We start from the raw sequence: 15,081 nt of genomic DNA on the forward strand, positions 1-15,081 counted from the left end.
GGGTTTTATTTTCTAAAAACGGATTATGTAATAATCTCTGTTCTTTAATGAAACAGTGCCTTCGGCTGCCCTTACTCAGAGATTAACATGAAAAAGGAAATAATACTTCCGGATCGGCTCGGAGGAGAGAAACAAATTACCTTCATCCCTGTACATTTGGCAGCAAAAACAAAGCGGCTCTACAGTACTGATGCAGATGAAAAGCCTGAGGAATATAATATGTATTCTAGGTAAGTTCACTCTTATTTTTTTCTTCTGCTAAGTATCATCCTATATTTTGAGTTAAAACAGCATACAATATCCTTCATGTCAGAAGAGGAAAATGTTTTCTAAATAGAGTTAAGCATTCTTTGGATTGCTCCTCTTTCCCAGGGGGGCTTGGTTTCAAATGTGGCTCAGGCTAGAACTAATAGAAAAGCTTGTTGTGATCCAGAACCAGATTACATGTGAATTGAGTTTAAGTAATTTTACCACAGCTCCCAGGGATGTGGTGTATAGGGCTCCAGATAAAGCAGGATATTTTCCCGGCAAGCCTTAAAGTTGTCAGTCACAGTGATGGACAATTATACCCCTTGTTGTCGCAAACTAGCTGGTTTAAGGCTTGCTTATTTCAGCTTGGAATTACAAAATTAGCAACTGGATGTGGGGGATTCAGCTAAAAGACATGGCTTTACTTGAGTCGATGTGCTTGAAGTGACTTCTTATTTTTGTAGGAGCGAGGAAAAGCATAATAGCTCCTCTTCCTTTTCCCTTCCATCTGCACTTAAAACAGTATAATACAAGGTTTCCCATTATTTATTGGGTAGTTTATTGAGATGATACACTGTATGCATTTTTTTTTCCATAGTAGTAGACTATCAGTTTTAAATACCAGTATAATTATGGTATTTGTTCCTGCATTGTATAAAATAATTAGCAAATCTTCTACCAGAAATAAATTGCTAGAGTAAACTGTATCCAATAAGGAAGTGAAAGCATAAATGAGAAATAACCTCTGAAACCAAATCTAGAACCTATTTTATTTGAAATTATTTTTCATTACAGGAGCCCAGTGTCGGGGCACGATGGACCGGGTCGTCTCAGAGGAAGGTGCACGGCACAACAGCGACTGTCTGGATACCCACTGGCTGAGAAACAAGACCTCAGGGTCAAGACAGAAAACAACAGTGATCATCAAGCTCAGGGAAAGAAAGTATTCACTCCAGCTGTTAAAAAATCTAAGCTACAAAGCAGGTAGGTTTTTTATCAGAAATTAAGGTTTCTGGCTCAGCGCCCTCTGCGACTCTCCTCTGGTTTGTTCCGTGAGTGCTCAAGGAAGTTAGCCCAGGGTCCCACTGCAGAAATGGTTTTCTAATTAGTCAAGGGGAGACACCAAAAGCGTCAGGATTCTACTACTGAAAAACATTGTTTTATACAGTACCTAGAGCTTTCGTGTAGTCCTTATTTGCCTTCTTTTGGTGACAGCCTGTCTGTTTTTGATTTGTTCTTCTTAATGGGATTCTAATACATATTAGATGGATTGAAACCAGACCGCTTTCCTGTTTAAGTTGTTTGATAAAGTCAAGTTACTTGTGATTTTAGTACATTTTGTGTGCATCAATAAGGTTGTTGACCCACTTCTGTTTTACAAATACTTCCCACTATTCCCTTTGAAAACATTAAACTCATCAAGAGGTAAGCCATGTGAGCTATTTCACTCGCAAGGAAACTGTTTCTCTTTCTGTAGGCTGCGTTTACAACTTTGATCTCTACCCATACAGGCATTTTAAACAAAAAAATGTTGAACGCAATCTTTTAAAACTCCCCTGAGATATTCCTCTGTCATTTGGTTATAAAATGGAAGAAAGCTCACTAATCCAGATAATTTGAAGGCTCTCTTATTAAAAAAAAAAAAAAATGCAGTAGGAAATGTATTTTGAGCTACTGTTATCTTAAAAATCTGCATTGCTTACATAGGCTTGGCCAAAACAATTGCAGCTCTTTTTTTGTTGAAGCAGAGCCATGATGACAATTATTTCAGAATGCCACATTCTGAGTTGCACATGGCAACGTTCGACCTTGTATGAGCCAATTTGAATATGACTGTCAGCACACTTCCCTGGCATGTTTCAGTAGGTGAACAAAAATATATGTCGAGTAGAATCAATGGAAAAGCATCATTTGATAAAATAAATAACAATGGAATAGAATTGACTAGATATGGACCCTGTCAAGAAAAATAGAGAATACAAAGCAGGTTGTGAAAAGCGCATTGTTTCCCTGTTTTTTCCGACCCCATGGTATCTGTGTTTCCATTAACATATAATTGTCTACTCTTCAAATCCAGGTTGATATAGAAAATATCTGAAGGCGCAATTTGTGTTTTAAGTGTTGTTATGGGTTTTGTAATTGTTGCTTATTTATCCCACCAAATCTTGGTATCCAGAAATTGATCTGATTCCTTCTTCAAATACATGCACAAGATACAGATTTTGCAACTGTTTCTGTTCACTGCCTTACTGATTTAATTTTCATTCAGGTTTCGCCACCTAAAACCTCCCAATACAGTATCAAATGTATATAAAACAATAGTTGGTAAGATTTAATCTGTTCACCTGTTTGATCGGAGAGTTGTTAAAATCCCACTAAAAAATAAATGTTAAAAAAATATGTACACAGCTATTGCATTTTTATTTATATGTAAACATACTAAAGGAAAAGTTAGCTAACCAGAACCAAACGATTAAAAAAAATAAAAATAAAAATAAGGTAACACTCTAAAATCATTTCTATAAAACACAAATAAATTCAAATAAAGTGAAATCTTAAAAATATCTATTTAAAGGAATGTATTCCAATACCCTTTACTGAACTGTAATCTGCAGCACAGGTTGGGAATACAATTATGTGCTGTGCAAGCACCTAAATAATACCCCCGATTGCCTTCTGTGTATTCCATGCTGTTCGTTCAAATTACTGCTGCGTTAGAGATTTAGTTCCACCTCACAGGATAGTCAGGCTGGATCTTTTTTTTTTTCTTTTCTCTACCCAGGCTTGCTCAGTCAGCGACGTGTCTAAAAATCAAAGAAGAAGAAGAAGAAGAAAAAGAAGAAGAAAAAGATGAAATTGACTTGCACAGTCTGTTTAGAGGTAATTAGTTCTATCTTAGTAAATTATTTTTTGGATTTTAAGAGGAATTATTTTTAGAATTTCAAAAAACTAAACAGCTCATTCAACCCTTAGAGACACGGCATTTAAATATAAAGATCAAACCAAGAAACAACATGAAAACACAACCATAAAGGGACCTGTTTCGTAGCATTTTTTGATCTAATGACTTGCACCCTTTTGGTACATTGCATTTTAAAGGAGGCAGTCTTTGTGAAGTGCAGAACTTTACTCACCAACCACACAAATACTTAATTGAAACAAACTGAAACTGACAACAAATACAAAGTGCATTCCCCAAAGGAGGATACTTTTTTTATTCTTACAAAAAATAGTTTTAGTTACCACATCTGCCTGGTGTATTTAGTAATGCACAGCAGAGATACGTAGTCTCTTCAGTTATCTCTCTTTTTTTTTTTTTTTTTTTTTTAAATAAATACAAGTAGAAAAACCCTATAAAATACCCAATAGAGGTTAGTTTATATCTGCAAAAAAAAAAAGAACTTACAGAATGTTTGATTAAACTACTGATACCACATTAATGTTGGAATTTACCTTGGTGGATGTTAAATGTTAATGTGAACAAATTGCTGTCCGTTACTGTTGTACAAGCAGTTGATTAATTAATATTGAATTAATAAGAGAAGAAGGGGCTGGACACTCAACAAGATCCTCAGAGCTCATAGAGCTGGCTCGGCAGGCAGACAGTTAAGTATGTGTCTTATGCTAATGTTGGCACTCAGAAATGGACAAAGCATATTGCTGGCTTTCTTATGAGGTTCATAGAAGACATATGATTTAATAAACCCTGAGAGCCTAACATTTTTGTTTCCTGTTGTCCTGGGCCGAAGATTTATAGAAGTATAGATTTATAGAATGCTAGGGTGGTCCAATTAACAGTATGCACTGTATTGATAATGACCATGGAGATAAGATAATGCTGATATAGTGCTATTAGAGTAACACCATTAATTTTAATTTTGTCTAATGCTAACCGAAAATGTTGACTTGCATAGAATGAGCAGACTGAACAAATGCAAGAGGACAACCTTCTATGCTTACTGTTTTCATTGTTTTTACTCCTATGAGTTTTATTTTTATAAGAAACATTGAAAGCATATTGTTTTACAGTAAGGTCTTCTAATTTTTTGTTTTAAAAGAGCAGTTTTATCCACATAAAATAAAAAGAGTAGCTTTACTTATGAGTATGGAATTTGTTGGAGCAGAAGAGCATCAGCACTTCAGGAATTATGTAACATCATCCCTGTTAAGCTTATTATATAACTGACACTGTGAAGTTACTTTGTACCTCTTTTTTTTACATTATAGCATCTTTAATGTAGCATGCATAGCATTCCTGCTGATGCTGCAATGACAGATAATAAGTGAGAAATAATATATATTATTTACAAATCTGAGCACTCCACATAAAGCTAAAAGATTGAACCCCTGGGGATGATTGACGTCAGTTAGGATACTGTATCATAAACACCGAGGAGGTGGGCAAACAGGAGATGGCGTTACCATCTGAGGACGTGGAGTCCGATAACACATCCCCTGCGTTAAAGCTCTCCCTGTCAGCAGATCTTCTACCACTGATCAAGAGGGCCACTGTCTCACTTTTTACAGAAAGTGAGACAATGGAGTTCCTCTTTGAGTCTACTACCCCCCGTGGTTCCCTGAAATAAAATGTAACCTTTAACCTTCAAGGTTGCTGCGTCCATAATTGCAGCAGGCTTGAAGGGAAAATCACGCTGAGATCTGTGTGGGCAGTCCTTATATGCCCTCGGGGGCAGACATGACTGCATCACAGGCTCTGCTGAGCAGCTTTGGTATATAATATTCAGGTTTCGGGGTCTTTAGGTGATGGTTACATTTCTATTGCAGGGGACTAGGGTTATTGTAATAACCTAACAATTGACAAGATTGTCAATTCCTTTACCATGGCAGCAAAATTAGAGGCTATAAATGCATTAGCGTTTGCATTACCCAAAAGGAAAACAGTAATGTCTATACTTGAAGGATAAATTAAGATTAAATAATAAATAATGACAAGCAATTGTTCGACGTTGACCTCAGCAATTTTGCAGATCATTATTTCTCTTTTTAAAATAACATCATACAACTGTGTCCATATCTAGTCCCCACGACTGCTGGGATGAAGTGTAGTACCATAAACTTATACTCTAACACAGTGGTTTTCAACCTTTATATCTGAAGTACCAGTGTGACCACCAGGTGTACCAGTAACTAGGTGCAGTCTTAAGTAGCTGTTGTAAAACAGAGACCTACCCTGTTTTTCTCAGTGAAAATGTGACAGCGTTATCTAATTATGAGTTCACCACAATCAGCAACACAGAGTGGCTGCTTAGATTCCCAATCAGTAACTCTGAAAGTTCACAACAAATACCTCTCATCATAATGTCTCAGTGGTACAAACAGATTGATAAATTACAATGGTGGGATTGAGGGAGTGTTGTGGTTGAGGAATCATATCGTCATAAAGAACAAGTGCCAGTGTGTACCAGTTGCACGCCTGTCACGTAACAGCACTGGTACGCGTACCACAGGTTAAAAACCACTGTTCTAACACATGTTTATGACTGGTTCCACAGTTGTGGGGCACAGCAGCAGAGGCCCTGTCACCAAAATGTACATAAGAGTTTTAAAACCAGGGGTTTTAATCTACCAAATATTAGTTGATTAATCTAACAAAGTTAGATGTAATCAGTTGATTTATGAAATCGGTCAATTTGATAAAATAACCAGTAAATAGATACAGTATATAAAGGTCTCTATACTTTAAATAAATAAATAAATAAATAAATAAATAAATAAATAAATAAAACTTGCTCCTCAATAAATCCAATTATTAATTGACAAGAAAACTCTGGATAAATACTCCCAGAGGCTTCGTTCTCCACCTAGTTGGGTTTGACTGGTACTGATTTTTTAAAAGACAGCAAGTAATAAACACATAATTCATCTGATAAATGCCAACATCTGTTGAGGTCCATTTTCAGCAAACTCTTGCATATACCTTCCTCCTGGGATGCAGTGTCTGCACACTGACTGACAAGATGGATGGACTGTATGGATGGAGACAGATTTTAATTGCAAGCATATTGGAACTCCATGGATGCCAGAGCTCGGGCCACTGCCACCTCAGTAGTAAACCAGAAGATCCAAGTCTCCTGACACAAATCAACAGTAGATGTACTGTATGTAATATATTGGTAATATTTAGATCTAATCATGTAGTAATATTTAAATCTTGTCATCAGCACTCCCGATAAGCTGCGTACTGGGTGTTTTTTACGCATTGAAAAAGTATGAATTGTGTATAATTAGCGTTCTGCGTTTTTGTTTTTTATCTTGACACATGTTTTTAATTGAAACATCTGTAAAAATAGGGAATTAAAATTCTCAGTATATGCACTTTACATGTGGAATATGATGCGTAGCATTTCTGGTTTCTGATTAAGTTTAATGTCCCTGGCAAGTTTTGCCATGTATGATGAAGCAGAATCTGTTCAAGTCGAAGCCACGTTTTCCCAAGTTAGCTGGTACTTTGCAAATGTTTGGGCAAGCGCTGACAGAGTTAGTATCTGCAGAGGGTATGAACGTGACATCAGCACAAAACAAGCCAGATTTCTTCGCCTTTAAATCATAAAAAGAAAACAAAATGTACATTACTGGATGGTCCAAGGTATCGGGAGACGCGTCAGAAATCACATTGTACGTTTCCATCCATGAGTTCCATAAGTGTACCAACTAAAGCATCATCATTTTCTGTCAAATATTTACAAGTAAGCACGCTCCGTGTGGAGTGCAGGAGGGGTGGGGTTTGGTCGGCCAGGGTGCCCTCAGCTCACCGCGCACCAGCGACCCCTGTAGTCTGGCCAGGTGCCTGCAGGCTTGCTTGTAAGTTGCCCAGAACTGCATTATCCTCCAACGCTGTAGCTCTGAGGTGGCTGCTTGGTAGGCCTGCAGTGTGTAAAAGAAGTGGTCAGGTGATGGCACACGCTTCGGAGGACAGCGTGTTTGTTTTCGCCTCCCGAGTCAGTGCAGAGGTGGTAGCGGTGAGCTGAGCCTAAAAATAATTGGCTATACCAAAATGGGGAGAAAATAATAAAAAATAATTGGTGACTACTAAATTTATAAAAATTTATATCTATATAGACACACACACACCCGACCATCCCTGCAGGATCATGCATGTGCCTGATAGCCAGCACAGGTCTCCCCTATCGCAACATGTCATTCATTAGTAGTTCATTCCCATAGACATTTTCAGTGATAATGGTGGCTGCCTTATTTCAGCATTTGACAGACAAGTTATTAAAGTTATGAAGACAGTAGAGCTCAGCAAAGGTTTGACCTCAGGCTCAGGTTTGCTGTGTGCCTTTTTAAAACAATGTTTGTGTATATTTAACGTTATAGCACTGGCTTACAGACATGATTGAAAGTAGATAAAATTGTGTAGGTTCTGAACGCAACCATTTTAAATGATGAATGGTAAACACTTCCTGAAGCTTTTTCCCCTTAGTCGCATACAAAAGTATTGGCATCCTCACTTAATGTAATTCAAGAAAACATGTTAAATAGTGAGCATTAGCCAGTAATTCATATGAAAACAATAAAAGTACTCAGTTTCTGGTAGTTTAACAAACAATCTTTATAAAAAAAATTAAATGCACTCAAGCAATCTCAAATATGTGTTCATGACAAGTATTGGCCCCTTAAAACTAGAAGTCTGTACAAATGTAATGTAACTAATTAAAAAAAAATATATGAATTGATTGAAAACCATTATACCATACTTGAGCTGCATTGTAAAGTCAAAAGCCAGAAAAAGAGGTAATTATTTACAACATCTGTTGAAGAAGAAAGTTTTGGCAACACAGCAGATAATGGTCAAGACAAATGAGTTTGAGAACAGCACTTGTAGCAAATTACAACAAATTAGAACAATGGCTACAGAACAGTATCACAGAAATGGAGAATACGAAAATCCACAACTGAAGCAGTAACCAAGAAGCACCACAGAACAACTTAACTGAAAAGCTCGAAAGAAGTGGACATTCAAAGAAAATTACAGGTACAGCAGATAGGAGAATAGTCCGAGCAGATAAAATATATCCAGGTTTAAAAGTCAAAGACTTAAAGAAAGATTTAGAAGCATCAGGCATACTGTAATAGTGCACAAAGGAACTGTATGAAGGCATCTGAACAGAGAAGAGTTTGAATGCATGTAGACTTCGCTCCAAACCACTTTTAAAGAAAATTGCTAAAACTAAACAATAACATTTGCTAAGGAATATTAACAGGAATGAGACAAAAATATAACTTTTCCTTCATAATGCAACACAGAATGGAAGAAGAAAGGGAAAGCCTGCAATGAAGAAAATCTTGAACCAACAGTTGATCATAATATGGGGGTGATTTAGCAGTTCGGGGACTGGACACAATAGTATGATTGAAGATCGAATGAATGCAGCCATGTATCAAAACATTCTACAAAGTACAATGATACCATCTGCTCATAGGTTGATTGGTAGATAGTTTATCTTCCAACACAAAAAACGACCCAAAGCATACAGTTACGTCAACTCTGGAATTCTTGAAGAATATGAAGATAAAAGTTCTGGAATGTCCTTCGCAATCACCAGATCTCAATCCAATAGAAATTCTTTGGAGTGATGTGAATTGTACCCAGTCTGTCTGAGCTGCAGAATGGGCCCAGATTTTACCCACAAGATGTAATGTAGTAGTGCCCTGGGAAAATTCCCATTTCTGAAAGAATTGTGTGTGTCTATATATATATATATATATATATATATATATATATATATATATATATATATATATATATATATATATATATATATCACTTAAAAATAAATACAGCAAACGTTTGCCTTAATGACGCACTACCAGTTACACTGTATTTAGGAACCTGGGAGGCAGTTTAGTCTGCTTCCGGTAAATGATTGAACACACTGCATAGAGCTGCATCAAAGATCAAAAATATTTCTGCTAAAAGACCACTCTGGTTTGATAATTCACTGGTGGAAGTAGAATGTCTTTAAAAGTTGGAAAAATGTGAAATAAGCCATGTTTTTACCATGAAAAAATACAACCTAATTATGGTACAGTAAGAGTAGGGGGACACACTTTTGTCTATGGCTAAATATTATATCATACCCTAGATCAAGACTTTCAAATTGGTATAAAAAGGCCACATAAGCTAGCCAGAATGATGCAACAAGTCAGTGAAAACTGAAGAATTGCATATAATGTGGCAGTATGGCTCCGAGTGCAGTAAAACTGGAAAAAAAAAAAAAAAAAAAAAAAAACTGTCTGTTTCAAAAAAGGAAAGTCATGACTAAACATCAATATAAAGGCCATTAAAAGTTGGTCAGAAACCAGACAATTGTAGAGGGCAGTAGAGCATGGGAGAAAGCATCCCATCCCTACTGCCAAATATTAGTTTAAATTTGGGGTTTGTACATTCCAGTCAATCCCACGGAAATAAATGAAGGATAAATATAACTTGTTAGTTGCTGATATTCTTAGGTTTGCCAGTGTAATATCTACAGTAGCCCTTTGCCTAGATAAACACAACTTATTCTTGCAATTATAAGATATCATCAATATCTTATTGTACTTAAGAAATCATTACTTAAATGGTTGATAATGCCGGTTGTAATGTCAACCTTTCCAGATTAACAGTAAATGGATAAGCTACCATTTTTGATCAATGAAGAAATGTTATAAGGGGAATACAACACTTTTCATTCTTTTGGCACTAAATTTGGAGTTAGCACGCACGTAAAGTAGTGAGCCTAACGTGTGCGATAAATCTCAACTACCCCATTTACTAACAGAGAACACATTAATTTACATGCACAGTGTTTGGCTAATATACATACCATACCATGCACACTACATGTACCTTGAGCTATAATTTAATGTGCACGGTAATGTCAGAGACTTACTCGTGACCACCGTGATATCAAAAGCCCCAGCAGTTCAGGTGTGTCTTTTGGTTAGTAACATATTGTGCAAGGTGGAGGTGGCTTACATGAGTGATCAGCAGACACAGCACTCTGCAGAGGCAACGTAAAGCGAAACTGCACTGCTTACCTTTTAATTTTAACATGTATTCCTTGTCTGATGTAAAAAAAAATAATAAAAAAAGCAAGCCCTTTTCCTTTGTCCTTTAATACATATACAATAAAAGTAATGTTGTGCAATGGCATATTTTTCTTTTTGTTCTGCTTACTCGAGAAATATTGCTTAATGAGAGTTAGCCTCAATTTTCTTCCTTGTTGGCATTGCCACCCTGCACAGCAGGCTCCATGGTTCGGGGTGACAGTGCTTTGTGAGTACAATCAATAGCACATGTCCTGTTAGCCTGTCCTCTGTGGGAAATTTAGTATAATTCCCAGTGAGCTTTAGCAGAGCTTTTTTGTGTAAATTGCTGTTTATTAAATAGGTTGCAGTTAAACCTTAATGACATAGTTTAAAGTAAATAGTTAATACTCTAAAGCAGGGGTGTCAGTCATACGGCCCACCCATTACTTTATAAAATTGCATTGCTGTACTGTATCGTTTTGGAATTCTTTAAAACAACTCGCCTCTTTAATATAACATGTGCAGTCTGCATTGTATGAGTGATATTCCCATTAAGCCAGTCAATAGCCAATCAAATAACACACAGGATCCGTTTCCTCACACACATAATTTTGATTAGGATGGCGAAGTGAAGGCTTGTTTAAACTTTATTTTACTTTGTGTAAAATTTGCAATCAGTATCCAAAATGTAGTTGGAGATGTCACGGAAGCGAAAGGTGGAGGCGGAACACAGAAGATTCCAAAATCATTAGCCAGATGATTATTTGTTCAATGAATAATAAGACTTTTTATACTTCAAGAAGCCATGGAAAGTGCAGAAATGCCTTGGAAGAAACTAACTGGACAAAAGAGTGGACTGGCTAGCAGAGTGCTGGAAAAAAATGAAAGAAAGAAATTCAAAAGTACCGATTTTCTTACACTGGATTCTGCATCAACAGGCATTATGTGGAAAAGTTGCAGAATTAGAACACGTAATGAGCATTTTTATCAAATGTGCCAGAAAAGAAGTGCCAAGTGTCCAGACAGAAGTCATAAAATGGTACATTTCATAGTGGTACTGTTTACTATTTTGCATTTTCACAACTTGTCACTTTAATGTATGCAGTATAATTAATGTCCTTTAGTAAATACCATGTGAATACAGCTCGTCTCATTATTCTGAGCTGGATGCTCATTTAAATACATTATCATGTATTAACATACAAATCATATGTTCATTCTGATTACCATAGTATGGCACAATAACATTAGTGTGCACCATAATATGCCCACTATTTTGTGTGATAATGAATAAAATTGCAATAGTAAGTACAGAAATCATTAACTTGCACAGTAATTGCAATTATGACGCACCATAAAGTTTAACGCCCTTTCGTAAATGAGGCCCTTTATCCCTTAATGTATGTACATTTTAAAATCATTATCTCATGTCTATTGCAAATTTTGAGTTAGCAAGTGAAGTGAAAGCTTGATTAGATGGTACAGTATAATAAAGGATTTTGATTTAGAGCTGCACCTGGGTGGCTGCTTGTGTTAAAGTACCATCACATGGAGCTGTACCAATGACCTAGCATGCCTCAATACCTACACCAAGACTGTACTTAAAACGCCAGTTATGAAGAAGAAGAAACTGTATATATTAATAAAATATATTAAATTATACAATATTGCTGCTTTTTTCCATGGTAAAAGTAAAATGATAAAGCATAGATATTATTTGGAAAAAACAACATCAGCATGAGATGAGCAGGATAAACAGTGTATCAAACATTCTGAAATGTTTAATACACTATTTCTATATCAGTATTTGTTTTGTTCCATGTTGTGCTAGATAAAATGCTTGGTAAATCAATTCATGTACTGCCCTGTACTGTACTTGCTGTCCTCCAGCCCAACAGAGCTTATTCTCATGTCTTCACTGTGTTAATGCTTTTATTTCACAGTAACCAGCTGGTCTGTTTTCTATGTTGCCCAGTCATCATCTTCTCTCCCTTCCCACTGCTGATGCAAAAGAGACCTTTGTCATACTTCTGTCAGACTGTACACTAAGCACACACTAGTGATATCATAGAAACTATATATATTATATATATATATATATATATATATATATATATATATATATATGGGGCATTTATATGCCTCATTAAACCCTGAACTGTAATCCAAATCTTTTTTTTTTCCAGTTCTTAAAAGGTTTAAAAATGATACAAATTGTCAAGTCACATTTAAACCTAAATTTAAAATGCAATTATTTCTAACACAGCAATTGGATTTGAAAGAATGCAAGGTATACATATATACGGTGTATATTCAGTTTAATTGGGAGTCCTTATGCGTATAGGGACATCAGGGTAACTAAATTTATAGGTTAGTCGGTTTATGAAAAATCTAACCTATTCATAATTCACTTTTTACAAAAACTTTTTTTTTTTTTTATCAAAACAGTTCAAATGCAGCCTTTTTAAAAGTACACTTTGTATAATGCTAGCTAACTTTGCTCTCAAACTTTGAATAGCATTATCACTCCCAAGAACAAGGTATGAAAGGGCCCTAAAAGGATCAAAAACATGTTTCTTATTGTACTATAAATCTTCTAAAGAGCAGCTTAGCAGACCTGAAAAGCTCCCTGTAAATGTTGACATTTGTTGAATAAATGAAAAACAAACTGATGCCCTGTCTGAAGCATTGACTTCTATTGTAGCTGCAGGGTTTCCCTGTAATATAATTTGACTGCTGGAGTTATTGTCTAACCTTGTGCTATATAGTTCTGTTGCCCTGACTGGCTTGTAGCTTGTTGACAGCGCTTGACATCGGTATTATTTCTTTTCCAAGATGGACAGAATCCTCCATTACGTCAAGCTCGTTGCCCAAGAGATGTTCAATGTTAGGAATGACAGAGTTTTCTCCTGAGGGGCCTGGTGTCAAGCTGGGTTCAACTTAGCAACTGGCATGTTGTCACTGTATTATATCTCCAACTGCCTTGCCCTCTGGACACCTGTGTTGAGAATAATTTGCAGGAATGCAATGTGTTTATTGTGGCTCTCTTAGAACCCAGGCCAAGATTGTGATAACAGTAATGTAAGAATATCGACTCCAAAATGACCATTGCTTTATCATCAACAGTAGAAACTTCAAGCTTACAGGGCTACCTTAGAAAATGGAAAAATGTGACATTTAGACAATGGAAGGGAAAAAATCCATAAAGCTTTTGTGGTTATAGCTCTATTTACCTAAAGGAAAATGTGTTGTTTGCTTCAAGTTCATCGTAGCTAATAGCTATTCAATGAGACAATTGCTACAAAGTCTACAATTAATAAATTTAGCTAACAGGTGTTCAGAGTCTTTCCACGCCAGAGTCAAGCCCATATGGGGAATATGACTTGTATACCTTTACCTGTAAATTTCTTATTTGCAAGCTAGAACTACATGACCAGACTGTTTTTCCACATTTCCATGAACCCCCCCCCCCACCACCCTCCACGTTTTTAAATTACTTGAGTTGGCTCCCAATTTGGGCGGGAACATACTGTATAACGTGACGTTTTGGCAGGTATTAAATTTGAGAGACTTTGAATGAATTCCATTGCCATTTTTCACTTGGCACATTCACACTCAGTTTTGCGTTTATACTTTTAATTCCAAAAACATTCAAATAAATATGTACTTCGTGAAATCTGTCTGCTAAAACAATAGCTAATTCACTGTAACTCGCTATAGCGTCTACAATGTCACTGCAGGAACTTGGAGAACAACAAAAAAGGCCTTCTAATACGTTACAGTTATTGTTTTATTTATGGATTTTGCGTTACCTGCACAATGGGTGTCTTCAGTAATAGTAGTATCTACATGTATCGACAATAACAACCAACAATTTTGTTACAGACTTCATAAGAAGTCTGGCATAAAAAGTATTGTCTGTTAATTAATCCCTTGTAAAAAAAAAAAGAAAACAAAAAACACAAAAATGCTTAACATAAAGAAAGAACAGTCCTACTACAGTAGTAGGCGCAGTTTACACTGCCTCTGGGTTAGTGATCGCATCCAATCAGTTCCAGATTTTTTGTTGGAAATGCATGGTCTACTTTTAATGTTTTGTAACAGATTGGCTTCATTATTTACACATTATTTCCCTTGTCCAGCGCTTCTTTAACCTGTTCTGCATACCAGTCTGTCAGAGGGCGGGATCGCTACGAGCACTGTATAGAACCGTCTGATTGGTCTAAATATTATTGGCAATCCAATCCAAAACCACCAGTACAGCCAAAATAAATCCTCCACCAAAATTTCACATTGCCCATTAATTATACACCCAGGTTCGTGACGCCAAAAACGAGCCATTTTTACTGAATAAAAAGATTTGAAAAGATGAATACAAGTCTAAGGCTTTTTGTTGTCAATAATCTCTCTAGATATTGTAACAAAGGTGCATGTCACACAGACTCATACCGATTCATTTTGCTTTTTAAACAAACATGACCCAGCACGTAGACTGGAGTTTTAGCGCTTTTATGCACGCTTTTAATGGCACAAATAAATCAAAAACAAAATAAACACCTAGCACTTACTACACATGACTAACGCACAGGACAGCTAAGCACTCAGTTTTACAAACAACATGTTCACACAGTACCGTTTTACCTAGAGTATAACACACAGTTGGGCTCTTCACACAGCAGCAGCCGTGAGCAGACTGGCTGCTTTCTTTTTATACTTGGCAGCTGGGCTCAGTTTACAATAACGAGACCAACTGCCAAAACAATAAACCAATTCACAAATTAATAATTAAACGAT

General features: G+C 36.3%; 1 protein-coding gene across 1 annotated transcript in view; it reads left to right on the plus strand.

Moving 5' to 3' along the window:
• LOC121309490 (lethal(3)malignant brain tumor-like protein 3) overlaps window positions 1-15,081 on the plus strand; it is a 95,487-nt gene that overhangs the window by 64,184 nt on the left and 16,222 nt on the right. Inside the window, exons 14-16 of the mRNA XM_041242453.1 lie at window positions 57-230; window positions 1,045-1,233; window positions 3,032-3,129. Coding sequence (XP_041098387.1) covers window positions 57-230; window positions 1,045-1,233; window positions 3,032-3,129 — 461 coding nt within the window. The remainder of the gene's footprint in view (window positions 1-56; window positions 231-1,044; window positions 1,234-3,031; window positions 3,130-15,081) is intronic.

Source organism: Polyodon spathula, chromosome 3 (genome assembly GCF_017654505.1).
Source record: "Polyodon spathula isolate WHYD16114869_AA chromosome 3, ASM1765450v1, whole genome shotgun sequence".
Classification (NCBI taxonomy): Eukaryota; Metazoa; Chordata; class Actinopteri; order Acipenseriformes; family Polyodontidae; genus Polyodon; species Polyodon spathula.